Raw genomic sequence first — 27,242 nt, 5'->3', positions numbered from 1 at the left:
AGATCCAATAGCTAACGCAGGATAAGAACAAACAGAAGCTTGCTCTGGGTCACGAGCTTTGAGTACGTGCACGAAGGGGTCACGCGCGGGGGAGGGGGAGTGCAGTACAACCGTTTGATTGACGTACTTACTGTCCAATGCCACTCGGTGGTTCTGGAAATCATTGGCTGGAGTTTTTCGAGCCCTGCCCGTTACACAGATGGATTGACTTGTTTAATATTCATGTCAGTACTTCTAACTCAGTGGCTGTAAGTGGGTTATGATAAGGATTTCAAGTAATTTTGCAAAAATTGCCAAAAAAGAGAATTCCATACCCAACATTTAAGAAGCGCTTTTTTCATTGAAAGAAATGCAAGCGATTGTCCGAACAGGTGCATATTGACCTACCGACCAAAACTTGACAGCCCTTATCACATCCCATCGAGTGCTACCCAACCCCTTGGTTATTTAAAAGTTAGCTTCACTTTACTTCCTCCTCTACAACCATCGATGTTCCATCGATGAATGATCAACGTGAAGTGGCCATCACAATGAGTGAGCTGCCATTAACTGCCATGATAGCCCAGTTATAATGACCCTGATACGGAGATGGAAGAGAAGAGGGGTCCATTTGGTCTTGTAAATGGCAATTCAATTAGCTGCTGTAATGGATTTGACTTCTACTGCAGTAATACTTCTACTGTATTTATGGACATAATTGTTCCCCTTGTCAATCGGGGTTTTCTGGGTTTCCGAATTAGTTTTACAATTATACTTGATTTGTTGAATTATACTATTTCCATCTGGTGCATCTATACAGTTTAGTCCTTACCTTAATCTTGGATCCTTTAGTCCTTATGTTATCACAGCACTTCTGGGTGGATACGGCACAAATCCTGTCAAGAAAAACTAAAAGGGGTATAGTTGGGCTTTGTTTCATGTTTCATTCAGGAAGTATTCTACCGAAGAAAACATTTCCTTCCGGCTATTCATCACACCATTTACTAATATTGCCGGTGATGGTCATAGCCAAACCAAGCTTATCATTCTCAGCCTCCAGCAGCATGATTGGTCAAAAAAAATTTGAAGAGAAAGGAAAAGACACCCAGAGTTTAACTGCTTTGCTGTCAGACCATAGATAATCGATCCAAAGTCTGATTTGTGAGACTAGTCCCCCTGACCCAACTTATTCATACTTTCGGTTTAACTTCTGAGTCGGCTTGTATTAGTCTAATTCATATTGCATTGATTTCCAGCTTGTGTTCCTCCCAAATAAGCTCAGTCTATAACCAATAGTGTTTTCAAAAATTTAGATTTCTTGATAATCATCTATACTGAATTATTTGAATGTACTTTGGCTCTGAGGGAAATTACCATGGAAAATCGATGGACGCATGCATATGCACAGCAAATGCGTTCTTTTTCACAAAAATGTATCCTGCGAGAACTATACATTATATGAAAGATGAGCCTCCACTGATTCCATGAGTCCAACCATAACTCTAGCCCTAACCAATTCACTGTGACTAAAACTTGCAATTAGCAAAGAACAAACTTCACCTTATCTTTTTAAATCAAAAAATCGTCCTTACCTTTTGTTTTTGTTAGATGTTAAGTTTGATCGCATAAAACCACCATAAACAGATAATCCAGTGTCTTGGCCCAATTTTGAAACGAAACTTGCTGTTTACAATCAAGGAGGTTTCAAGGTTTCTGGGGAGATCGGTAAATTGCCTTCAATCAGAACACATGTTCTTCAGCGCTATCTGGTGTGTTTTTCAGCAGTCAACAGTCTTGGTGCTTTGGGTACCAAGATGACATATTATAGCCCTTGCCTTTTTAAAGAAGTTTTCCCCATGGTATTGAAAATGGTATTGAATATCTTTCAAGATATCGAAGTTAGAAAATCCAGTAACGCAAGAACACTAATACCTAAATGAAAGTGACTTACTGTTTTGTTCTATTATTTAATCTGTCAATTGCTACCATGCGGAAGTCTAGATGTTGTTATCAAATCTGTGTTCTGCGGACATCTAACGGCATCACATTTCTTACTGTTCCGTGCATCACTCACAGTCGACTTTGGGTCTGTGAAGTGCACTACAGCGTTCCCCTTTCCCAGCGTCGCTCCTCATCTCCCATTCCTTCTCTCCTCTATCCCCTCATTCCTCCTGTCTCCGTCTTTCGTTCTCCTTTACGCTCACACTCCTCCCTCCCTCCTACTGTATGTTGCCTCATTGGCTCTGTTTTGATAACAGAACAGTGAGTGGGACTCAGCCAGAAGACAGTGAAAGAGAACTACATCAGGGAGCAGAGAGGACGCGGGCTGAGACCCTATTCAAGAGCACTCATCTAACTTATAGCTCAGTGCCATTACAACATAGTCCTAGCCAGGTGTCCCCTGGGAAATGTGGTTACTGGACTGGATCTTCTCCATCAACACAGCTGTGGTGAAGCTAGCCAGCGGCCTCAGGTGCAAGTGAGTTGCGCACTACTACTGTGTTTATGTGTATGCGAGTACATGCCCTTTTGGGTGTATTAGTACAAGCCTTTTCTTCATGTTTGAAGTGTGATCTATCGGGGGGGAAAAGGTGTGTTTCTGCAAGTGCATGCATGCATTGTGCGAGTCAGCAGGCTACTGGGCTGTTTTATTGATGAGCGAATCCATATTAAATAGAGCAGCACATGTCGGCTCCTGCTGCCTCACAAGGTTGCAGGTACAAGAAAACATGAGCATGCAGCGGTGAGGAGGAAAATATTAATTATTCGTCTGCAAAAAAACAATTCCGTTCTTGTTTCCTCTTTAATACATGTAACCTGATTCATGCTTGGATAGTATTATGTTCTCCTCTTTTCTTAGAGGGCTTCCTGTGATTCTGTCTTGTGTTGTTGTTGTTTGCCCTTCCGTTATGGCTCTTACTAAAGCATCCAGTGCCTAAACACACAGGCTTCTGTCCGCTCCCAGATTAAACAGAAATAGCTGATGTTGCTTGATATTTTCCCTGCAGTTTTTTCTCCCCCTCATTTCATTTTGGTCGTGTGTGCTCTCCCAGCTACAACTGCGGTTGATTACATAACCCATCACATCTTTATCTGCAGCCTACTCTGGCTCCTTCTCCCTGTCCTCCCTCCAATTCTTTCTTTCTTGCTCTCGTTCTCTTTTACCCAACACCCACAGCAGTTAATTTAGTCTTGTCTAAGAATGGAAAGAAAGGATTTGTATGGAATAATGGAGGTCTGAAACCGGCTGGGCTCGCTATTTCTCGCTCCCAGAGATGGGTCAGATCTTATTTTAGCCTGAAGGTCTACTTTATACACTCTGAAAACCAATTACGGGCTTTATGCTGACCGACAAAAGGGAATACCTAGGTTTTTAAATAATCCCAGTAGAGTGCAGATTACTTGCAGAGATGCAATGTGCATTTTCTTTTGACATCTGCCTATGGCCATGTTTTGTATTGTTGTGCTTGAAGCGTCGTGATTGTACACCTCATCAGCTCCTATCTCCATCAGCCCTAATGGCTGACACCTGCAACTGCTGTCCAGGCATTTGCTGCTGGATTTATTAGTCTATGCTTCACATCCAGTTGGGATGGTTACTAGGGTTCGCATTCAGACCTAAATAGATTTCCTTGTTTTCTATTTTATGTCTACGAAGGTAGAAGCGAACCAGAGTGACACTTCGAGCGGACATAGTTCAATAAAAGAAAGCAGTCTTGGGCTTTTCAGCAAGTGCATTTTTGTTTATAGGGAAATCAGTCAGCAGTCAAAGACGGTCAAAGAAAAACTTGCTCATTGAGCACTAAATAACTAGTTGATTATCTCTGAATTTTCAAATGAGACCATAGTACATACACTTTAGTCCTTTATTATGCAGCTTATTAATGATGCATGTAAATTATTCTCAGGGGGAAGTTAATTGTTGATTGTTCGATTAATTATTATGAGCTTAAATAGGGTTTTAGTGGCATAAAAAAGTCAATTTAAATGTATCTTTTAAAAGTAAGAAATTCCTTAACCAACTAATACCGGATTCCAAAACATTGCAACTCAGCATTGTGTAATTGAATGTTGTAGTAGGTGATATGTTTTTGTTATACAGATCCAAGTGATTTGCCACTTGGCAGCATCAAGCATTATATAATATTTTTATAATCATGAAAAAGAAAGATACATTATGTGGATATAATAAGTGGAACTGAATAATTTGTTAGGTAATTTTATTAACAAAACCTATGAGTTACCTTTCTTGTTTTGTCTTGCTCCCTGTCTCCTTCACCACATGGGTTAAGTTCCTATTAATGAAGGTTCCTAGGTTATTTAATTGGCAGGAAACAGCCCTGTGAGGTACTCTTCTGCATGAGTGGGAGGATGAACTGTCAACAACTGACCTTTTTTTGAAAATTGGCCGTGAAAAAAGGTGGAACCGGTTAGGTTTTGTTTGGGTCTTGGGATGAACAGCAGTACTGCTGTTGTCCTCCACCTGCAATGCAGTGCTGGAATGCATCATCCAATCATGCCCCAGTTCTGAGGTAAAGGGGAGGGGCCTGGCAATTGACGACAGCCAAGGAGAGTTCTCGGTCAAACGGGGGGCCGGTGAACGAGGGTGGGAGAGAGTGCATGTGAACCAGAGAGAGAGCGAGCAGTGGTGTCTGTCCTGCGCTCCAGCTATCTGCCTGCGGCAGAGCCTCTTAATCTCCGTTATTTTCTTCTCCGCTCATCTCCATTTTGAATCATTCTTATTCTCTCCATCCTTCATCTTCCAATTTATGTTCTTTTTTTTTAATCTGTCCTTTGCTGATTTTGGCTCTGTAGCCCCCGACCCTCCCCCCAAAAAAATGAAATCTCTGGCATTAACTCCTGAGCACCGATTGGCAGACTTCGCTTCCCTTGTGCCACTTCTCTCTCGATTTCTAGTCCCTCCTCTGATCCTCTAAACTCATCTTTCCTCTCTTGCTGGACACCCTGTGGGGCGGGCTATCGACGCCCCCCTCTGTCCTCTCTGTGCACCAACGTATGGGCATCCGCGCATCTCACAGGTAGGCATTCGGAGTGTGCATGTGTCTCTTAGTGGGTCTCGCTGTACCCGTATGCTGGGGTCTCTTAATGCAACAAGCATTCTTTGGGAGACATTGAAGCTTGATTGTTGATGTAATGTGTAAGAAGTGAAATGTTTGTGTTGAGAGGGAATGTCTCCTCTCTAGTCCTTCCAATATGGATATGCTTTATTCAAACGCAACCAATGGCCGGATATAAAAGGATGAACAAATACCTCAGTTTATGTTAAAATAACTGTGATGGCACACGTACATTGCGTTCTCCTTTCATATCCACAAGGTCCTGCAGTGTCATCTCATGACTACTTGAGATGACACTGCAAAGAGCGAATGTACTGATGTTATTTTAATGTTGGTGGTTTGTCTTGGTACATGCTGGGTGTTCGTGAGCAATGTGTGGGGGCGAGTAGTGCTGAAATTAGGTTCAACTATGTCCGGTCCAGTGTGAGAAAAGAGTAGACACACTCTCGAACTCTCGTTAACCTGCATCTTTGCCTGCCTCTCTCTCTCCTCGTCTTTCTCTCTCTCCTTCCCTCCTAGCAACGCAGTAGCGACTGATCCCAGACCTTTTCTGGTGAAGCAGTACGTCAGTATGACTGAGTCACACAGGAAAATATTTATTCATAACTGTTCAATGTGTTGCATACCCTAGATCTGGGCTTACCTTGTTAATGTTTTACTTGTATGATGTTTATTTTCGTCATCATGCCACCCAAGTGGCCCATCCCACACAGGATTATAAGGCACTGATGCACGACGCATTATACAATACAATAGTGTTGTCAAAAATATCAATTTTTCGATAATAATATTGATGCTGAATTTTTTTAAACGGTTGAGATAATCTTTCTCTGCAGTAATACCAGCTGCGTTTTCTCGCTTTCTTCTGTTTTCGTCACACATCGCTACAGCGCCTCTTAGGCCAGCCTCCTGTCATTCACTCACGGTCTCTTGCAGTGATTCGGCCCTAGTCTCGATGCACTGTGTGATGGTATTAGCCTAAAGTTAGCCAACAAAGCTAGCATGTCAGGTGCAGTGCCTCCGCGACCAGTTTGGTAAAGAAGGAAAACGGCAGGAGTGCTGTTTAGAAGTACTTTGGCTTAGGCAAAATTGATTTCCAGCTTGTGTTCCTCCCAAATAAGTTCAGTTTGTTTGCATCTAACCAGCATAAACAGAAAATTGGGCCCACTGTCTGGGCCCAATTTTGTCACTAAACATGGTGTTTACAATCAATGACTAAGAAGTTTTCTCAGGAAATACACAAATTCAATGAATTATATTTGCCAAAATTGTACAATGGGTTCTCAAGATATCTACCCGTTTGTGTATCATAGTACTATAGGGCTACCACCTATAATGACCTACTGATTATTATTTCAGGTGGAAATGTTATCCACATATGGGTTAGGGTTAAATCCAGTATTGTGATGACCAGTGGCGGCTCGGCTCCTTAAAAAATCTCAGGTGGGGCTTTTTTTCTAATAGTGATTAAGGTGACCCATTCAATAGGTGCATTAAGCAAGACGGTATCAATTTGTTTTTAGATGATTAACTCATACAGAGATCCTTCTTGTGTCCACTAGATGGCAACTCCATAAACAAAAATGGTGTACTCCACAATTAATCTCAAATCTGTGAAATAGGCTAAATCAAATATATCAAGGGAGGTTTGTTGTAGTCTTTTCACTCGGTTCTAGCCCTACTGTTGATCCGGAGAACCGAGCGAAAAGACTACAACCAAATATAACCATTTCCGGTTTCCGTTTCAATGGGATTACGGAACGCAAAATAAAACGCAACAGAAACTGTATTTCGCTACGATACTTGATGTCGTTAATACCGGAATTGTCCTTTAAACATGCGCTGATTACGTGAACGCACAACTTTTTTTTGTATCAGCCGATCCGCGGATCACTTGCGTCCCGAACCGTGAGGGTTGATCCGTATGGATCACGGGAAACCCATGAACCGTTGCACCACTAGTGGTGTTGAATGATTTGACACGGCATCCTCCGCGCATTACTTCGGCTTTGCAAGTACTGCATAGCAATTCGAGTACCTTCATTTGAGACCGTAAAAAACATCCAAACCGCCGACATAGATTCTTTTCAGTTAAGGTGACAAACACTCCCGTACTGCCTCTCCGTGCGTCTCTGGCTGCGTTTGGTCACATGACCAAACAAGCTGCGCATGGGCAAAAAACACACACAACGGCAACTAGACGGAAATAAATATCAGCTGTTAATATCGGACCAGTTTTACTTATCGGGCCGATGCCGATATGTTAAAAAATGACTAACATCGACCGATAACGATATCACTGCCGATATATTGTGCACCTGTATTAATCTAATGTTGTATGATGTAAAATAGGTAAACAGGAGAAAATATGTCCATTTGAAACACGTCTTGTAGTGATGCGCGGGTAGACCCGTGACCCGCGGTCACCCGCGGGTCGGGCGGGTTTGGGTTTGATATTTATAAAATATTGCGGTTGCGGGCGGGTTTGGGTCAAAGTCTGAAATCACTAATTCTCAATCAACGACCACCAGGCGGCAGCCTGCTTAATGGAATTGTTATTCCCTATATGGTATCCGTAGTTGTTTACACCGCCAAAACCTCTTAAAGATCTCCGATGAAGACATGGCTAACTTGATTATAGAAAAGTTAAAATAGGGCGATGCAAAGGTTGTGACAAAGGTGGGCCAAAAAAGCAAGGTTTGGGAAAAATTTGGAAGTGTCGTCTTGTCCGATGACACCGTTACAGACTACGTTGTCTGCTTTGAGTGTGAGATGCTGTACAAAGTTTTTTTTTTTTTTTCTTTTTCTCGGGTCGGGTTTGGGTCATTATCGGCGCATATTGTTGCGGGCTGGGCGGGGCGGTTCAGATCTCCTAACGGGTTGGGTTGGGGCGGGTGTTAAAAAAACCTGACCCGCACATCACTAACGTCTTGAATTTGATTGGACATTGACAGTTCCTATGTCTGTGATAGAATTGGTTAGAAAAAATATCCCTCTTTCTCCCCGTTTGTAGTGCGTCACCTCCTATACACCATCCGCCCCTGATCGTGACAACGCTACAATACATCCGCCCGGCACCGGATAAACACACTAAATATAAATAGCCCACGCCTTTTCAATAAAGTCAGCAATCACTATTGTTCTATATTAGAGTAGCCAAACTCCTGTTTCCGATCCGCCTTTACTGGAGCCCATCATCAAGCTGGCTTTTTCCCCCTGAAGCCCTATCGGCTGGTTAAACAAAATGACAACAGGGAAGCGACGACAATCAGCGAATTGCGTACAGTCATTTGAACTACGTCATTTGATCACGCCTCTTGTGCTGAAGAAAATGGCAGTCTCCCCAGACCAACGTACAATCTACCATTGAGCTTGGTCTGGCGATAGCCAGGCTAATATCCAGTGATATCCAGGTCACTATGTTCGTTGTATATCAGGGCTCAAGGTGATATCCAGGTCACTGTTTTTATGGTATATCAGTGATCAGGTACTGCCACCAAAATGGTAGCATATGATACCATTAATTATTTTGATGCTAGGTATTTCTTTCCTAGGTTGCTTTGGTGTCAATAAAATGGATAGAGACTTATTTGGGCTACTGTTCTTCCCCAAAAATGTACTAGATGCACAGTGTCATATTTCAGAATGGGGCTGTCGCCACGTGGACATAAGGTGAGGTCTAGTCTTTGTTGAGAACACGTTTTTATTAGAACGCTTCAAAAAGTACAAACTACTACATCACGAGCTTGCGAAGTCACTGGCTTTCGTATCCTCTTTTGGATCAACTCGACATGTTACGGTAGAGCCTCAATGTAAACCGAGTCACACATATGGTGCACCGTAGTGTAGAAGGATAAATGGAAAATTGCATTGTAGGTCTTGATCTGTGTGTTATGATGGGTGGGGGTATGATGGTTTTGAGCAGTGCTGGATGCTGTAGTGTGCTATATTGTGCGAGCGCATTACATTGGAAAACAAAACGCCTAAAAGGCTGCAGGGCCCCAGACTAACCTTTTTCACTAGGATCACTCTGGCCCCTAACTGAACATTTTAGGGGCACAACCAGAAATTTTAGGGGCACAACATGCCAATGTGATTTTCTCTTTTTTTCTCTGTATTACTAATACATATTTTGATAATAGATGCGGAAATTACAATGTGTGGTTTCAAATTCAGTGTCACATTTTATTGTGATTCTCATCTATACCAACTATTTCCACGTGTGCGTGCATGCGTTTGTCGAGCACGGAAGTGGCAGTTTCACGGGAGTGCGCCCGCTAGTCATGCTGCTTCTCTCTGCCCGCTCGCCTCTCTATTGAGAATGCAGCAGGCGCGACAAACGCCTCCCGTGTGAAAAGCCCTTTATGGCACATGAAGTCCTGACCGGGGTTGGGTACCGCTGGTTTTGCGATTGCGAGCGAGTCTTCTCCGGTGCTGGATGTTATTCAGGAGCGGAGGAGTCAACTAAAACATTCAACAGTGGATGATGTGCTTTATTTGCACAGCAATCTAAAGCACCAGGCCAAGCACCACATAGTCGAATTCCCCGGCGTTCCATCTAATGTGTCTAATTTTCCGAAAATATGAATTTATAGCGGGTCGGGTGCGGAATGTAATTTGCGCTACTGTGGGAACATGGGTCGGATGTGGTCTTAAGAATTGCGGGTACAGGCAAGGGCGGGTTTGCAAAATAATAAGACCCGTGCAGGACTCTTGCACTGGCACACTCGCCGCAGGTCCGAAGAACAAGTCAATAGTTTGCTCACAGAGACGTTTACGCACGCTCGATATTTAATCTCTAGGACCCTCCCCCTTCACACATTAGCCACTAACAGTGGCCATTCCCTATCCTTCACATGTGCGACCAGATGTATAATTCAGTCGCACATTCTCACATTTTGGTTGTAAACTGCAACCAATTGTTCGCAGTCTGGAGCCCTGCGCTGGTTTGTACGCTGCAAAGTTTGTGAGTTGTACCGCATTAGTGCTTTTCAAGAAAGGAGCTGGAGAACAAATACACGCGTGTTATTCTGGATAACCAATCACCTTAAGTTAATCGTAACTGTAGTCAATAACTGAAAAAATGTCTGTATTGATAACAGGCAGGTAATATACAGGAGTGCAAATAGTTAGTTTGTGAAAGAGATGTCAATGCCCTGGCGGTAAAATAAAGAAAAACCCTAAGCAATAAAAGAATTATAAAATTATGTTAGTATTTTCAAATGAATGTTCACAGATTGATGGTTTGTGTCAAAGGACATGCCAATGCTGCGACAAGGCGGCGAAAAAATTGGTGTGAGCAAATGTGTTAGTGTCACCAAACTAAAAAGTGGCACCAGTGCCATCAGTAGACTGATAGTCGTGAGCCCTGTAAATCAATACCTCTTAAAATCGTTGTTTATGACAATGCATCATGCGTTTACGGTCCCCTGTATTATGCAACTAGTTCCTATGCTATTTGTTTTCCATTAAAGCTATTGCAGGCTATCTGAAATGCTTGAACCTCTGCAGTTCAGAAGGGTATTGTTTTGTGTTTCCAGCGCCACGGACAGCACCACTGTGCGAGACAGGGCTCTACAGTATAGTTTGTGTGACTGATTTAGCATTTGTGTTAAGCCTTTCTTTTCTACCTTGCTTGCTTGTGAGTTTTTCCTTAAACTACACTTTTGGTCTCCCCTGTATTTTCCAGGGAGCTGTTGGCTAGGAGCAAATGGGAAATTGGATATTTAATAATTCATTCCTCCATGTCGTGATTCTGTTTATCAAAGTGTCCAATCCCCCTTGGATTGTACCATTTGGTTAATGTATGATGTTTATCTAAGTATTTTCCCATTGGATTGAACTATTTGGTTAATGGATGATGTTTATCTGAGTATTTTCCCATTGGATTGAACCAGGTGGTTAGTGTATGATGTAGGGATGGGCGATTAATCGAATTTCAATCTCGATTTAGATTTTAGCGTCAAACGATCACAGCACCAATATAATCAATATCTTTTTATTTTTTTATAAATGTTTTATTGAAAGTGCAGAACAGCTGGATACATATTTGTACATTATTTTAGCTCTGAACATTTTCTTTTTGACCATTTTGTGTATTTTCTGAGGTGGAATTTCAAAGTTCTCAGTTAGTGTTTTTGGGAGAGACATGCTGAATAAATACATGTTTTCAAACTCAATGATAATGGTTTGAATAATCGTGATTTCAATGTTGACCAAAATAATTAGGATTAAGATTTTTTCCATAATCAAGCAGCCCTATGATGTTTATCTAAGTATTTTCCCGTTGCATTGAACCAGGTGGCTAGTGTATGATGTTCATTTAAGTGTTTTCCCGTTGCATTGAACCAGGTGGTTAGTGTATGATGTTGGGACGCACGGAGTCACACACTGGATGCTTTGCTTTGGGGGTTCACGCGGCCAAGGGCTTAGTGTAGTGTTGTTTTGTTGAATGAGATGCTACATCTCTGAGGGGGGTCCTTCCACATATAGCAATACATATTCCAGTGATTTGTAATCCCTTTTTGTTCCTCCATTCTTGTTGAATACTGGACCGAGCCTCCCTGTCAAAGGTCAAGTTTGGTACTAAATCGAAATGTGCATTCTAAAGAAGAAACGATATCCCTTTTGTGATATGAAGAGGGAATAGCATTTCAAGTGAAAGCTCTTCATCCTTTCATCTATCTGTACGGCTGGGCGACACAAAACATTTATTTAAAAAGCGTGGGGAAATTGACGATCATGCTAAAGTATTACAATTTAAGATTTAAGACCATTTAAAAGGCATATATTATCGTAATTAATTTAGGCTACAACTATCTAACTATACTATCAAGATAAGTCATTATCTTAATTTAATGACAATATAATACGGTCAGAATTATTGCCCCGCTCTACCAATGGCAGTCACTTCTTTTAACCATTACTGAACCAAATTAACCTTGATTCCATCTCTGTGTCCGTCTCCCTCTCGGTCTTGCTCTGTGTTCTTCTCCCACTAGGCCAGAGCCTCATGGTCGTGGAGGGGGATCTCAGCCAGGGCAGGCAGACTCTCCCCTCCCAGAGCAGGATGAGGAGATCCTGGGCTCCGACGAAGAGGAGCAGGAGGACCCCAACGACTACTGCCGGGGTGAATGGCCTTCATCTCCTCACACACACATCTACCCGGGCCCTTGCAGGCATACATAAACAGAAATGCACAGACACCTTTGTTGACATTCTGTTTGTTGTGTGTGTGTCAGGTGGATATCATCACGTAAAGATCGGGGATCTGTTTAACGGTAGATACCATGTGATCCGTAAGCTGGGCTGGGGACACTTCTCGACGGTGTGGTTGGCCTGGGACATCCAGTGAGTTGACTCACAACAAGTCATACAAGTCTAGGGGAGTTCCAGTTGTTGTCATTTTTTCATGGTGTGTGTGTCTGTGTTTCTCAGGGGGAAGCGCTTCGTGGCGATGAAGGTGGTGAAGAGCGCGGAACACTATACAGAGACAGCCTTGGACGAGATCAAGCTGTTGAAATCTGTAAATCAACACACTAGCTCTTGGATACATTCTATATCTATATTCTGGTGCTTTTTAAGTATAAGAGAAACCCCTGTGAAACCTCAGATTCCAACGCCATGAGGCAAAACATGTTTTGGGCTAGAGTGCTGGGTTGTTATGCTAAAAGTGTCTGGGTAGTTGACCCCCCTCTTGGACATATTCAGTATCAACGCTGCCCGGATGGACCTCAACACATCCATACACACATGGATGTGTTCGCCATCGCTTATTCTCGCGCCATCGGTGTCACTTTGCATTACGTTGATGTAACAACTGGCAATGTCTGTCAAATCATGTTTATTTAAACCTCTTTTCTCTAATTGCGGCCCATTTTTAGTAACGGTTACAAATAGGCGTAGATCACAATGTTGAAGATCACATGAGATGTATTTCTAAGTTTCAAACAAGTCAAAACCATTTTTGGGTTCAATGCTCCTTTTAACATTTGTTTTGTGTGTTTGTTTGTGTGTCGTAGGTCAGAGACACGGATCCCAGTGACCCCAGCAGGGAGAAAGTGGTCCAGCTGCTTGATGACTTCAAAATATCCGGAATGAACGGCACTCGTATCCTTTGCAAAAAGAAAACCAGAACATAATCACACCTAATGCATCTTAGTGATCTCTTTCCTTTCCAGCCATCTTGCTGTGAATACTTTCCAATGCCTTTATGAGAACTCTCGTTGTGTAAATGAAGACATGACTGTTGGGGAGGCTTCTCTCTTGACACAAGAGGGAAAGACGTAGCTGTGATCTATAATTGAAAGATGTCATTCCATTATTTTCTCCTGTCGGTGATGGCTCGGACAGACTGATTACACCTATTCTAGGGCAAACTGCAAATTCAGTATGTCCAAAAATCATGAAAAACACTATGGTACCTCTAGCTTAAACCTTGGATTAATTGCTATGATGGAAGTGTTCTTTGGTATGACCCACACGGACAGCTGGTCAATCGCCTCCCGACCATTGCTATTTTGGACCCGATATCTGTTGCAGCTGCATCTAATTACACACTGTTTCTCTTGTTTGAACATCGGTGCCTCAGATAGCCTGATGTCTTTCTAGAGGACGTGTTCCATAGTATGGTGGTGGCATCTTACCACCATGTTGACACTAAGTAGTCCCTATTCTTGCGTTGGGTCTTTTCTCGACTGGTTGAGGTGGGGGGAGATCAATCATGTTCTCATTTGTCGTCTAATTGGTAAGCGCAACAGAAGAAAGGATTCAACCTACATCAGGATAATTATAGTACAGCTACCACTGCCTCAATCACAGTGCATTAACCACCAGCAATAGAAAGGGATTAAAAACAAACGATAAAAAGATAAATGCAGAATGATATTCTTGTAATATTTGTAAATATAAATTGCATTGACACAAGGCATGTTATCAGAAAACTGTTCAAGCTGTTTTGTAGTATGCTTTCAATGGGAAGGTAAAACATTGTACAGCAGACTGGGATCCAATCGGGATTTAACTTGCCCACATCAGCATCTTGAGGGCAAACTAAAACCCTTTGTTTGAAAGACTGCCGTTGTCCTTGACCCCCGTGTTGCCAGATGTGTGCATGGTGTTCGAGGTGCTCGGACACCACCTGCTCAAGTGGATCATCAAGTCCAACTACCAGGGCCTGCCTCTGCCCTGCGTCAAGACCATCATACGACAGGTACCACTTGTTTCCCACCCAACTAGCAGGCTTGGCAGGAACTGAGGTTACCTGACTTCAGGACACCTGGGGGAATTCTCAGGTGTCCTGAAGTATTCCATTCCCCTTAGAAATTGAAAATGCTTGACACTTGGATTAGGGTTTGATGTTGGATATTTTAACGTAGATATCATGGAATTTTCCCACAAGACATCTTCGTAAGACAAGAAGGGAGAAGTAGCATCCCTATCTGCAGCTTTCCCTTCAAGGACTTATTTCCTGCTATAACACTTGAGTGTGCCCATTGTTCGGGGCACACTTCAGCGCCTCAACCGCTGTATGCTTGTCGTGGTGCGTGGCCAAGCTGCAGAGACTATTATCTTGTGCTATTTTTACCCTTTATTACAATAAACTCATATTCTGAGTTGCGTTGTCAAAACAGCACAGTGTGCCTTAAGCTTTACTCTTTCTCACTCTTTGGTTTTACAACTGACCTCTCTAAACAATTGACCACCACTTTTAGACATGACCTTAAGTTAATTAGAGATGGATAGGTGTTATTAAGCAGTTATGGCATGTTGCTCAAGGTGGCTGCTATGGTTAGGAGTCCCAACAGTCTAGCCACTACACTAAACTGTGTAGTGGCTAAACTGTCCTTGAATACACTAAACTGTCCTTGATTAACTAAACAGTTGATTTGGCGAGGTCTATCAAGCGTCTTTTATGTTGTAGGTCCTGCAGGGGTTGGACTACCTCCACACCAAGTGTAAAATCATCCACACGGACATCAAACCGGAGAACATCCTGCTGACCGTCAATGAGCCCTACATCAAGAAAATGGCTGCGGAGGCCACCCAATGGCAAAAGAGTGGAGCTCCTCCCCCCTCCGGTTCTGCAGGTCAGAGACTCATCACTCTCTCAGTCCGTGTGAGATTGACGGTTTTGTCGCTGTCCGTCAATGTCTCTGAAATGCGGACCTTGAGCTAGCATGGTGATTTGTTTGACACATAGCTGACTTGACGAGTTATTGGGTTTCTTTATATAGCTCCACAAGTCCAGATCCTTGCATTGTGCCGTTTTGAGGACCTGTGACTATAGTGCACAGGTAATGTTAATTTAAGTGAGGTCCGCTTTATTTTATTGATGGATCAGGTTATGTTCACTACACCAGAACCAGGGATGAACATGTAGGGACATGAGGAAAGATATATTTTTGTTATTTGCCCTTGGGGAAAGGTAGGGAGTGGGGGGGGGGGGAAAGTCATTCAATGAATTGCACTCCACTTCACCACCAGTAATGCTTAACATCCTTATGTTAACTCAATGCGGTTTCTGATAAAAAAATTGAATGTGAGCGTTAATTAAAGATCCCATGAAGGATTTCATATTAATGTTAGTGAGCCCCTTATACAGTACTTGAAGAAGTTCAAGAAATTCAGCCTTGTTGCAGAATTGAAGAATTACTGGAGCTCTACATCTAAATAATATCATATTACACATAGGTACTATCATATAATATATATATTATCACGGCCAAAAGATGAGTGCGCTCCAGATGATATTATGAATCTCAAACGACTGAGTCGGGGGTTCTCCGTCTCTGGTTCTCCCACTTCCACATCACTCTAATCTGAAGTAGACTGAACAGAGACACGGAGGACAAAGGGATGGTTGACCGCGATCGTCTCCCGCCGGAGACGATCGCGGCGGGATCGTCTCCGGCGGTGGTGGTGGTGGTGGTGCCTTGTGGCGGGGGTGCCTTGTGGCGGTGTTGCCTTGTGGCGGTGTTACCTTGTGGCGGTGTTGCCTTGTGGCGGGGGTGCCTTGTGGCGGGGGTGCCTTGTGGCGGGGGTCCCTTGTGGCGGCGGTGCCTTGTGGCGGCGGGCAGCAGCGCTCCAGTGGGAGAGGATCGCGGTCAACAATCCCTTTCTCCTCCATGTCATGGTTCATGCTCGTTTTACACCTGACGCCATTTCTTGCTGCTGGACCATAGGCAGGCTAGAAGAACTCATTAATGTTAGAAAAACCTCAGAAAGGGAATTGATTTTCATGCCATGGGACCTTTAAAGTCTATTTAGTGTGGAATATGATGTGAACTCTTGTCCTCTTGTCTTGCAGTCAGCACGGCTCCGGCCCCCAAACAGGTTGGTTGTTCTTTTCTAAATATGTTTCCATGTGGCGTCACGAAGGATGAATCATTTAGCTGCTCATCTGGTTCACCAAGAATAACATAAGATGTACTTTCTTAATCCTAGATGGGTGTCACCACAGTAATCAGACAACAGCGCGGAATTATAAGGATAACTATGGGAATGTGTACGATTATATGAAATCATAATGTATGATTGTACAAAATAGAAATAAAATGAGACATAGAAATGTGAACACAGAATGTAAATGTACACTTTATTGACAATTGATGTTCTTCGAAAGATTCTAAAGTGAACAACGTCGCTGTTATTGGTATTATTACAAAAGCTAAAAGCAGAACCTCCTGCCCGGTCCCCAGGTGGTGAAGATGTCCAAGAACAAGAAGAAGAAGCTGAAGAAGAAGCAGAAGAAGCAGGCAGAGCTGCTGGAGAAGAGGATCCTGGACATGGAGGGAGGAGCGGGGGCCGAGGAGGAAGAGGAGGAGGACGACGACGAAGAGACCACAGAGGACACCTCTTCCTCCGCCACCGTGTCCACGTCGGCCACCCTGCAGGACATCGCTAACCACGCCCCTGCAGGTGACGCGTCCTCCCGTTACCTTAGGTCACCAGCCATGTTGCCAGCCATGTTGCCAGCTGAAAAAACGTGGGGCTAGAGGCCTTTTGCTCAAGGCATTTGGGCAAATCAGTCTACTCACTGCCTCAACCAACTATATTCATATGCCTCAAAACACGCTGATCAGAATTGGAAGTACTTAACATCTTATTTTTGAAGTACACCTCAACAAAGCCGAAACAATACAAGATAAGTCAATAATATAGTAAAAATATGTAAAACTGATCAGCAGAAGATGTAGCCTTACCAGCCACGGTTGATTCTAGTGCTAAAATGTTGTGCAAATTGCAGAAATATATTTTATTTAAATAAGTCATGGCTGTATGAACATGAACCGCTAGCCGATCATATCAAGAGTTCATGTATGCAGGACTCGGGTGAAGTCTGGTCCCTTACCCGTTCCATCTCCTCCAGACGGTGTGTCTGAGGCCCAGGAGAAGCCCGAGGACAAGGAGCCGAGGGAGAACAGCACGGAGGAGGAGCTTAGGATGGAGGTGAACGAGAACGGCCGCGCCTCGAGGCCAACCGGCAGTGAGGCGCAGGAGGTGAAGGAACGGGAGAACCAGCAGGAGGACGAAGGGAAGGAGACGGAGGAGCAGGAGGAGAACAAACATGACACGCACACCTGTAACGGCAAGCTGGAGGAGGGGGAGAAGCCCGAGCAGCAGTCCCTCCACCTCTCTGAGCCGGAGAGCGGGGAGCTGACGGGAGAGGGGGACCGGAAGGAGGAGGAGATGGACACGCAAGGCACCCGAGGAGGCAGTGACGTTGACTCTCAGAACGGTAGTCAAGACTAATCGTTTTCCTTGTTGTTTTGAGATAGTTCTTCACATAAAATTCTCATTCACCCCCTTTCCCCTTCCTGGTGTTTCCCTCTCCAGGCTCCTCCTGCAGTCTACTGGTAAACCCCCTGGAGCCCCTGAATGCAGACAAACTGCAGGTGAAGATAGCCGACCTGGGAAACGCCTGCTGGGTGGTGAGTACTTACTACCAGCTGTAGGTTAACACCATGCTAGGACGCAGAACAGTTGGTTGCTACTTGTCATGTGCTTGGTCGGATGGACCCGGTCGTTATTCATACGGGCCCATTCACAGACAAAGTATTTGCTCCCAACATCAGTTTTAAGGCTTGCTTGTTAGAAAATGAAGGGGTTTAATCATGTGGCTTTCCTATCTACAGCCAGCCTGTCCTCCTATGCTTAAGAGAGTTCAAGCCCTGTTCTCTGACAAAACCCACACACATGGTGACTGATGATACAGATGGCCTTGCTGCTTCAATACTTGACCACACTTCTGCAATTGATTCTACATGGTTGATGAGGTCCTCACACGAGCTGAGCCCACGCTGCTCCCTCGCTCTGCGTCTGTCTTGATGCCTACCTCCCCTCCCCTCAGACCAAACACTTCACAGACGACATCCAGACCCGGCAGTACCGCTCCCTGGAGGTGCTGATGGGCGCCGGTTACTCCACCCCGGCCGACATCTGGAGCACAGCCTGCATGGTGGGTCCCCCAACAGCCCCTCCATCACGGGCTGGAGTGGGAACGTTTACATTTTCCGATTCGCAACCCCTTATTGGCCTGAGTTGTAGCTATTAATATGAATTTCAATTGTCGGTGGTTGGGGATCAAATTAATCAATTATCAACTAAATGTACCGATACATGTGTATTGTGTAATCTATACACAATCGGACCAATAGCAATGTTAACATGATAGACAATTGAGGTAAACGGATACAGACATGATTCTTGTCAAGTCTAAGCTCACCGTTGCTGAAATAGTGTACTTTGTGTTTGTGTGCCTCCCAGGTCTTTGAGCTCGCTACAGGAGACTACCTGTTTGAGCCCCATTCAGGAGAGGAGTACACCCGAGATGAAGGTTTGTGCATTGTCACGGGATCTGACGCAGTTTTCACAATAAAGAAATAAAAAAAGGCTACAAGCCCACAACTGTGGATGTTAAATATAACTTGTTCATGGTTTATACCAAAGTTGTCTCTGCAGAACCAGGCATATCAGGAGTATCAGTTTTCAAAAAGCTACGATTTTGATGTGATCTCTTGTATTGTACACAAGGCTCATCCCAGGCTCCACCTGAACACAATAACTCTTAGCGGCGGTCTCTTTCTCTTTTCAGACCACATAGCCCTCATTATCGAGCTGCTAGGTAAAGTTCCCAGGAAGCTGATCCTGGCGGGGAAATATTCCAAGGAATTCTTCAACAAGAAAGGTAAATAATAACATGTCTTCTGAGTTGGGAATACTAGCCTCATCTGTGTCCGTTAGTCCGTCTTGACTGTGGCATTGGTGTGATGCTGGAGGCATTCACATAGGAGTTAAGGGAAGGACTGCCACAAAGTTTTCTGTCAAGTATCTGTAGGTCAAATCGTGGAGTCCATCATCGTCAATAATTCACCTTGAAACAAAATAGAACAGAACCAATATGTCTATATATTGTCTGATACCTTTATCATACTACTTCTACGATTTTCATGCCAATACTACTAGCTATCATACTAGTCATTCTACTATTTATCAGACTCATAGGCCTACTTATAATAAGTCTATCATAATACTACTACTTAGAATTATACTTCTGGTTCTTATCATACTACTACTGGTACTTTTTTCCACCGACAGTACCAGCTCAGCTCGCCACGACTTTGTATGGCATGACTTGGTTTGAATCCAGGCACGTCGTGTTTCAATCTAGAAAGTACCTCTTCAACGTCGGCGGGTCCCGGGTAGTTATCGCACGCATGCGCGAGACTTCGGCACAAACGCGACCACGCGACACATAAACAGACAGGGTTACGCACAGGAGCGCTCCACCTCTGTCACGGCCCACGGCGTGTTCTTGCGCGCTGAACCTACCTTGTTCAATAATCAATCACTATTGTTGACTGAACGCTGATGCTAGTATTTAAAGATGCCGGGTATCAGGTGTCGAGTGTAAGGCAAGGCAAGGCAACTTTATTTATATAGCACTTTTCATACACAAGGCAGACTCAAAGTGCTTCACATATAAACATTGTCATACAATAAAATAAAATAATAGATAAGTTAAAGAAAACATGCAAAGAAATGAGTAAAATAGAATAGGCTCGAATGTCGTGCTCATCAATATTCGTCCAGTGGCGTCACTCTGGCCAATCAGTGGCCAGCAGCCTGTTTACGTCACACAAAAGTATCAGTTCAGCTCTCTTGGAACCTCGATGGAGGTGAGACAAAAAAAAAGTACTAAGTGGTGTTTGAGACACAAAAAAAGGCTGGGCGAGTTGAGCTGGTACTGTCGGTGGAAAAGGGCCATTTGAGTGTCACATTTGATCAGTAGAAAATAACTCTGAATTCTGAGCCCCTCAGTGTCTTTCACACCTGATCCGACCAGGGAACCCTAGTAACACTGCTGTCCCGTGACTCCTTAACTTAAGCGAAAGCTCCCGTCCTTCCCCAAGTCACCCCGGTTCTGCTCCCGTCTGTCCAGGAGAGCTCCGCCACATCACAAAGCTGAAACCCTGGGGTCTGTTCGAGGTGCTGGTGGAGAAGTACGAGTGGGCCAAGGAGGAGGCCATCTCCTTCAGCACCTTCCTGCTGCCCATGCTGGACCTGGTACCCGAGAAGAGGACCAGCGCCGCCCAGTGCCTCTCCCACCCCTGGCTCTCCTCATAGGGGATGGGGGGGGGGCCCTAGGGGTCGGCTGCATGCACCACGCAGCACAAGGTCACAGGAGGTTTCGCTCTCCCGTTTCTTGCTGTCTTTAGGTTAAAAGATTTACGTTACTGGAACTGACCTGACATGACTGATGGCCACTGTAACACACACACACACACACACACACTCTCACACTCACACTCTCTCTCTCTGTTTCCTGGCTGTGGATTACACTGGTAATATAGGTAATTAAGGATGTTTGATATAGAAAAGTTTATTTTCCTTTTGCTGCCTATGAGGATTAGACATGTTCACATCTTCCCTTTGCCTATTTTTCCTTATCTTTGTGTTGAATGAAACTATTTTGCAATTTTTCATTCAAAGTCTGTCTGTGCTGACTATCTTCAACATGGCCACCAAGTAAAATATGAATACACAATAATGGAATATTTGAACTGTACTACGTTTGGTATATTAAAACCCATTTGTTTATATTTTTTTGTATTATAGTAAGCCATGTTTTTCTTTTAGTTTTTTTTGTTATTATTTTAGTGCTGGCAGTACAGAGCAAATGTGGCTAGGTGGGTCGCTAACCAGTTTGCCCTGTTCCCTTGATGGCCTGTGTGTGTGTGTGTTTGCAGCAACAATACATACATACTAACCCCAACAACAAATCTTTTTTCCACATGCTAAGTTATTTCTAAGACAACAGAAGAGACGAATCAGAACACTTGCTGTGTGGGGAAAAACAAAACGAGCTGAAAAAAACACTTGGCACAATCTTTTGTGAATCTCGATCTCTAATTCCTGCATGAGGCTGCAGAAGTTTTCCCAATAGAGTTGAGTTCAATTGCTGTGTATTTTACACCACATCCTGCATCCTGCATCCACCAGCCACATCTTCAGCTACGATACATCATTCCATATTTGGAGCCGCGTCTACCTGTTCTGCGTGCAGCGCACCAAAGATTTGGCCAGCTCTGTCTCCACAACGCTGGCTTTGGACAGGCTTTCGCAGTGGAACCCTCAGTTGAACGCAGGCTTCATCAGAGGACTGGCCTCATGGACTTTTAAGATGACTGGTTTGCGGGACGACATCTGCACAATTTTTTTTCACCCACCGAGATACCTTTTTAAATGGTTGCCTGTTCAATTGCAGAGGAGGAAAGTTGTGAGCTCATTTTATTACGCTTATCTTCATAACCTCGCATTGGAACAGCTGGGTGCGAGAGTTGGTTTTTGAAGGGATCCATTGATTGTTATAATAAAATATTGCTGTAATAATGGATTAAGCCCCCCCCCCCCCCCAAATATGCTCATGACATTTTGTTGACTCATCAGCTGCCAACTCCCCCTCCCCTTTGGTAACAAGAATAAACCATTTTCGAAATAATTCTAGTTGCACTCTTTTCTGAAATTTTATTCCAGGCTACAACTTTTGTGTAATTATTAAAAAACAAGTCAAGCAATAATTCACATCAAAATCTTCGTCACCTTGACTAATCCAATGTTTACCGATTAGTTTCCGTTTTCAGAAGGCAGCTTACGCGTCGTCTGCGGGGAAAGGAAGACATAATGAGAATCACTTGAATGATATGTGCTCCTCCTTTCAAAATCTCTCCTGGCCGAAAATATGCTTTGAATTAAATTCTAAATGTGTATTAAACTGCAGCTTAAGGCCCAAAGTCAAGTTGTAGAACAATTCTTCAGGTGACCCCTCCACAGCCCTCTTTACTCAGCCCTACCTAGTCCACATATCTTATGACGCCTCCATGTGTTTCCCTGCTATTCCTCATCAACCCCCGCCCAACCCTCGCCTCTCCCCTCCAGATCTTAATGTCTGACTATCTCACCACCTCCTTAGGTCTTATTCCTCTCTAGCCCATCTTTTGGCTGCTAACCCTTTCCCCTATTGTCCCCCAGTCCTTGCTTCCCTTCACACCCTGTCTCCTCTCACCTTTGCCCTCCACCTTGAAGTCCTCGGGTAGTAGCTTGTCCTGCCGGTTTCCCAGGCTGAAGGCCAGGAAGGAGAGGATGAGGGAGTCCATGATGCTGATGATGGCCAGGATGTAGGCCCAGCGCACAGTGCAGTTGCCCAGAGTGTACTTGTCCGTGCGCTGGCCGCACATGCGCTTCACCTGCTCAGAGTCCCATCCGTCTGGGTAGATCATGCAGCCAATCACCATGCAGGTGGCTAGAGGGAGTGGGAGGGAGGGGTGGAAATTTTAGCTGTCAATTTTTGTAATCGTCTTATGATGGGAGATCGGTTGCGGATAATTTGGTGAATCAAGCCGGCAACACACCAGCGCCGCGGTGCGCATTTCACGCACGTCAATTGCCACCCCTATAGCACCGATAGGAAGCGGAGCGCTGCAGTCCCGTTGTGATATGTTTTGAAAGAAGCAGATCAACAAACCTAGTCAGTATAGGCTACCATAACGTTATACCAGTGGTTTTATGACTACATATATTGCCCTGATGCCCATGATCCTCTCTTTGTGCTTACAATGATAAATTCATCGTTACTTTATGTACCGTCTGGCACTTTGTTTACGGTTTTGTCACTATACACTTTATTTACTCTCATTGCTCATTCTTTTTGCATTGTGGAATTATTAATGTAGTGCATAACAATCTCCATATGAATAGGACCTTGAATCAAGCCAGGATGTACCAAACAGCTTTAAAAAAGCACTTTTTCAGGGTGTACTTTAGGGAATCAAAGCCAAAGTTCCTTTCCCCCCCAACTCCTTCTCAACCATGGCTGAGATAACCCCCACTACAAGTCTCGGTGTGGAAATACCAGAGACATCAGAAAACCCAAAGTGTTATGCGCCATAACACCAACAGCAGAACGGTTATCGAAATAACAAAGTGTACAACAGTCGTAGCTCATTGTCTCATTGGCGGGCCAAATTCTCCGAGCGGGCAAAGCAGAGAAGGGGAGGTAACTTGGCCCCTTACGACGACGTATGGGGCCAAAGCTGAAATCGGTGCGTCTGAGCTTTCATTTTTCAAAGGCGGAGCAGGATACCTAGTGCTCGTTTTACACCTAACGCCTTTTCTAGCTACTGAGGGACCATAGCAGGCTAGGGGGAACTCATATTAATGTTAGAAAACCTCATGAAGTGAAATTTTCATGCCATGGGACCTTTAATAATTGCCCTATGAAATATTGTTTGAATATCATGTATTAGGCAAACCATTAGTAAACAAACTAGTATATAATAAATTATCAACTGTTAATTAACTAACTTGTAACCAAAATACATTATTTTACCCTAGTTTGTATAGCTGCAGTGTTGAACAGGGTTTGACTCTGAAAGGAAGGAAATAAACCCAAACGATCCGGGCCCGGTTTCCCGATAATGTCCACTCTTGGCGCGCTAAGAAGACTCCTACGTTTAGACTTATCAAAGTTGTTTACCTCTCTAGGCTTGGTTCCCAAACGGTCTCTTAGTCTTATCAGGAAACGTGTACGAACAACGCAGTTGTTCGTACACTGCGCTGTCCAGACAGAAAGTGCTGAAATCGATTGCTCAGAGTTCGATTTGCTGTGCATTGCGCAGGTGCATGCACAGCGTTATAAAAAATATTGTCTTTGTGAATAAAACATTGCTTGAAAACCTTCTAGTAGGCCTAAACATTTATTTAACCATGGGCGAGCATACCAGCATAGCCTGCCCTACACTGATATAGAAAAATATAATGTAACAGCCGAGGGCATTTAGGCAATCACATCCTTAATGTCATCCTAAATTCAAACTCGATTGGCTACGGATGCGAACTTGCAATGAACAATTGAACAACTTGCACATTTTATTTTGTGCTTGTGTGTTTCAAGCAATTAATTTTTTCATGAATGACTTAAAACATTGGTGAAACACGACACTGCCAATGTGGCTGTTCCATGTGCAACAGGGATTTCTAAAGGTTACTGTACAGTGGCGGTAACTAGCGTCAGGAGCTGAAACATCAGTACGGTAGAGCTAAGAAGGTTCTATGAGCGCTTCAGACCAACCTTAACAACGAACGACGTACGAAAGAGATACGTAGCAAAGAACGTTTCGGGAAACACGCGAAATGTTAAGGTAGAGGTTACGAATGACGTAGCGTTAAGGAGGATTTAAGAAGGTTTTGGGGAACCGGGCCCAGTTGCCTAGAAACTCCACTCTTTCCCTCATGTATATTTCACTGAGCAGTGAGAGGCCTCCCCTTGCTCAACCTTCAGCCAGAGCCATTTGTCAGATCAGGTGACTACATGGTGAAACACTATACCTCCTAAAGAAAACACACTTTTACTTTCTGGAAGTGTTGCATGGCGTCTCAATCTCTCTTGGTACTCGTATTCCATTTCTCAAACCTCCTGTGGAGTTCATTATAAGTAAGACAGATAGTTACATTTGTGCTCAGGTCACCCTAAATAAGTGCATATTTTTTTAAGTACAGAGGAACTGTAATCTTCAGATTACAATTTCAGAATGAAACATGTCCAGCAGCTTTCGGTTCTTGTTTTCTCCGAGATTTTGGTTTCTCTTCTATCAGTGGTATCCAAAAATATGTATAGGGCTTATTGATGACATCAGACCATTCCCTAGCTGACAGAAGGCAGTCAGCAAAGCAACACATTGAGCTTTTAATTTCTTCGTCTGAGCGCTGGTTGTTGCGGTGTGAACTTCAGCAGCATAATTTGTACCCGAATATTCCCCAGTAAATACAAAAAATGCAGAAATGGTCTGGTATCCATGGACACACACTCACATACACACATACACAAATACACACAGCCATACAGCCACACAGTCACATTCTAAGTTTTAACACCAAGGAATATTCAACAACAGAGCAACCTTCACCACTTACAAGAGGCCAGCTGCATCCAGGCGCAGATCTTGTAAACGCTGCCGGCGTTGAAGAAGAAGAAGAGACTGAAGCAGACGATGCTGCCGACCACCAGCAGCATGGAGATCCCCACGAAGAACATGGCCGTCTTGAAGGCCCCGGACGGGATGGAACCGAAGTCCAGGGCACTTCCTTTGCAGATGAGCTCATTGGTGAGGGCGTTGCCAATGCAGTAGTGGAAGAGGCCGAAGTAGCCGGCCTGGGGGGTGTTGACGCTGTCGCCTATCCAGTAGGGCTGGATGAAAATCACCACTGTGATGACCGCGAATGTGATGGTGAACACGATCCACAGCACGCCAACGGCGCGTGCGTTACGGACATAGTTGGTGTGGTAGATCTTGGCGGCTTCCTGGGCGGGGAGCATGGCTGGTACTGTCTCCTCAATAAGAGAAGGTGACTGTTACTGTCTCCTCACTAAGAGAAGATGACTGTTACTGTCGCCTCACTGATAAAAGAGGCTGTTACTGTCTCCTCCACACTGATAAAAGAGGCTGTTACTTTCTCCTCCTCACTGCTAGAAGAGGCTGTTACTTTCTCCTCCTCACCGATGGAAGAGGCTGTTACTTTCTCCTCCTCACTGATAGAAGAGGCTGTTACTTTCTCCTCCTCACCGATGGAAGAGGCTGTTACTTTCTCCTCCTCGCTGATAGAAGAGGCTGTTACAGTATCCTCCTCGCTGATAGAAGAGGCTGTTACTGTCTCCCCCTCACTGATAGAAGATGGGGGCCTGATCCTTTCAAGAATAGACTGTTACACATTTAAAGTATATATTTTTGGGTTAGCACCCGAATTATAAATATTTCACGCTGTTTGAGAAGTGTTCCTCCAAAATAGGGGTCTTTTAGTCGCTGACGTAGGTCCACTATTCCCAAGTTGTGTCGCTCCTCCTGCTGCGAGAGATGGGCGCACCACGGACAGATCCCTGTACTGAAACCAATGGATTAGTCCACTGAAGCACGCCTGTTTAAAGGTAATAAGTATTGGTCTGTCCTGGGCAGCAGTGGACCGACGGGTTAAGGAGGTCATGAATGATTAATGGTCAGAAGATACGCTCCACTAAGTGCCATCGTCCAAGCTTTGCCAGATGGTGGTCTAATGTGTGATTATTTCATTTGGAGCCACACTTGTAGCAATTGTGGCTATGAGGAAAAGTAGGCATAATGCAAACGTGTCTTTCTTTGTTTTTAAGATCATCTTTTATCAATCGCCCAATCTTTTAACAGGATTATGTACTGAAGAAGTAGGCTGAAAAAAGGTAAGACAAAAAAAAAACTTGTTCTAACAGACTGCATTTACTCCAGATAACCATTAGGCTGTGCTATAACTGAGGCCTTAATGATCTGGGCTTAAATGGATTGAAGCAATACATGACTGAAAATTCGGTCAATAAATCGGTTAATTAATTTATCAACAACTTGACACAAACATGAACAAATATGTGGCCTACACTATGGAGTCTTTTTTTGATATGTCATGTTTCTCTAAACGGGATATGTTTAATGCTAATATTTCCTTCCCTGTTCGTTGCTCCGAGTGAAAGTTTCACATATTTAAAACAAAAGGCTTCATTGTTTGTTCCTCAAGTCAGATTCTAAAAAAGAAACCCATGCACGGATGTTTTGTGTTCATAGTTGATTCCGCTACCCACATGTCTTCTTTTGGTCACATGAGCGT

General features: G+C 43.9%; 2 protein-coding genes across 4 annotated transcripts in view; one reads left to right on the top strand and one right to left on the bottom strand.

Annotated features, from left to right (window-relative positions):
- srpk1b (SRSF protein kinase 1b) overlaps positions 1-22,059 on the top strand; it is a 28,572-nt gene extending 6,513 nt beyond the window's left edge. Inside the window, exons 1-15 of one of the 3 annotated variants that reach the window (XM_030356124.1) lie at positions 2,251-2,458; positions 12,059-12,186; positions 12,299-12,407; positions 12,495-12,582; positions 13,079-13,166; positions 14,162-14,268; positions 14,980-15,145; positions 16,366-16,391; positions 16,757-16,976; positions 17,428-17,796; positions 17,895-17,989; positions 18,409-18,516; positions 18,825-18,894; positions 19,153-19,245; positions 20,500-22,059. In XM_030356124.1, coding sequence (XP_030211984.1) covers positions 2,388-2,458; positions 12,059-12,186; positions 12,299-12,407; positions 12,495-12,582; positions 13,079-13,166; positions 14,162-14,268; positions 14,980-15,145; positions 16,366-16,391; positions 16,757-16,976; positions 17,428-17,796; positions 17,895-17,989; positions 18,409-18,516; positions 18,825-18,894; positions 19,153-19,245; positions 20,500-20,684 — 1,923 coding nt within the window. In that variant the 5' untranslated portion in view covers positions 2,251-2,387 and the 3' untranslated portion in view covers positions 20,685-22,059. Of the gene's footprint in view, positions 1-2,250; positions 2,459-4,980; positions 5,019-12,058; positions 12,187-12,298; positions 12,408-12,494; positions 12,583-13,078; positions 13,167-14,161; positions 14,269-14,979; positions 15,146-16,365; positions 16,392-16,756; positions 16,977-17,427; positions 17,797-17,894; positions 17,990-18,408; positions 18,517-18,824; positions 18,895-19,152; positions 19,246-20,499 lie in introns of those variants that run through there. The other 2 variants (XM_030356141.1, XM_030356131.1) reach the window with 2 other exon arrangements.
- Positions 22,060-22,132: 73 nt separating this feature from the next.
- lhfpl5a (LHFPL tetraspan subfamily member 5a) lies at positions 22,133-26,268 on the bottom strand. Its single transcript, XM_030356154.1, has 3 exons — positions 25,530-26,268; positions 22,624-22,860; positions 22,133-22,220 (listed from the first exon to the last, which is right to left on the bottom strand). Exons 1-3 carry the CDS (start codon positions 25,930-25,932, stop codon positions 22,210-22,212), a joined length of 651 nt encoding a protein of 216 aa, XP_030212014.1. The 5' UTR covers positions 25,933-26,268; the 3' UTR covers positions 22,133-22,209.
- Positions 26,269-27,242: the final 974 nt, after the last annotated feature.

Source organism: Gadus morhua, chromosome 1 (genome assembly GCF_902167405.1).
Source record: "Gadus morhua chromosome 1, gadMor3.0, whole genome shotgun sequence".
Taxonomy (NCBI): Eukaryota; Metazoa; Chordata; class Actinopteri; order Gadiformes; family Gadidae; genus Gadus; species Gadus morhua.
The sequence above is the reverse complement of the archived record's forward strand: the minus strand, read 5'-3'. Positions and strand labels throughout refer to the sequence as shown.

Bases quoted from the DNA above. Each gene is read 5' to 3' on its own strand.
- lhfpl5a (XM_030356154.1), bottom strand. From the start codon at position 25,932: ATGCTCCCCGCCCAGGAAGCCGCCAAGATCTACCACACCAACTATGTC. The intron at 22,861-25,529 runs GTAAGTGGTGAA...CACTCCCTCTAG, and splicing joins CTGGATGCAGCTGGCCTCTT to CCACCTGCATGGTGATTGGC.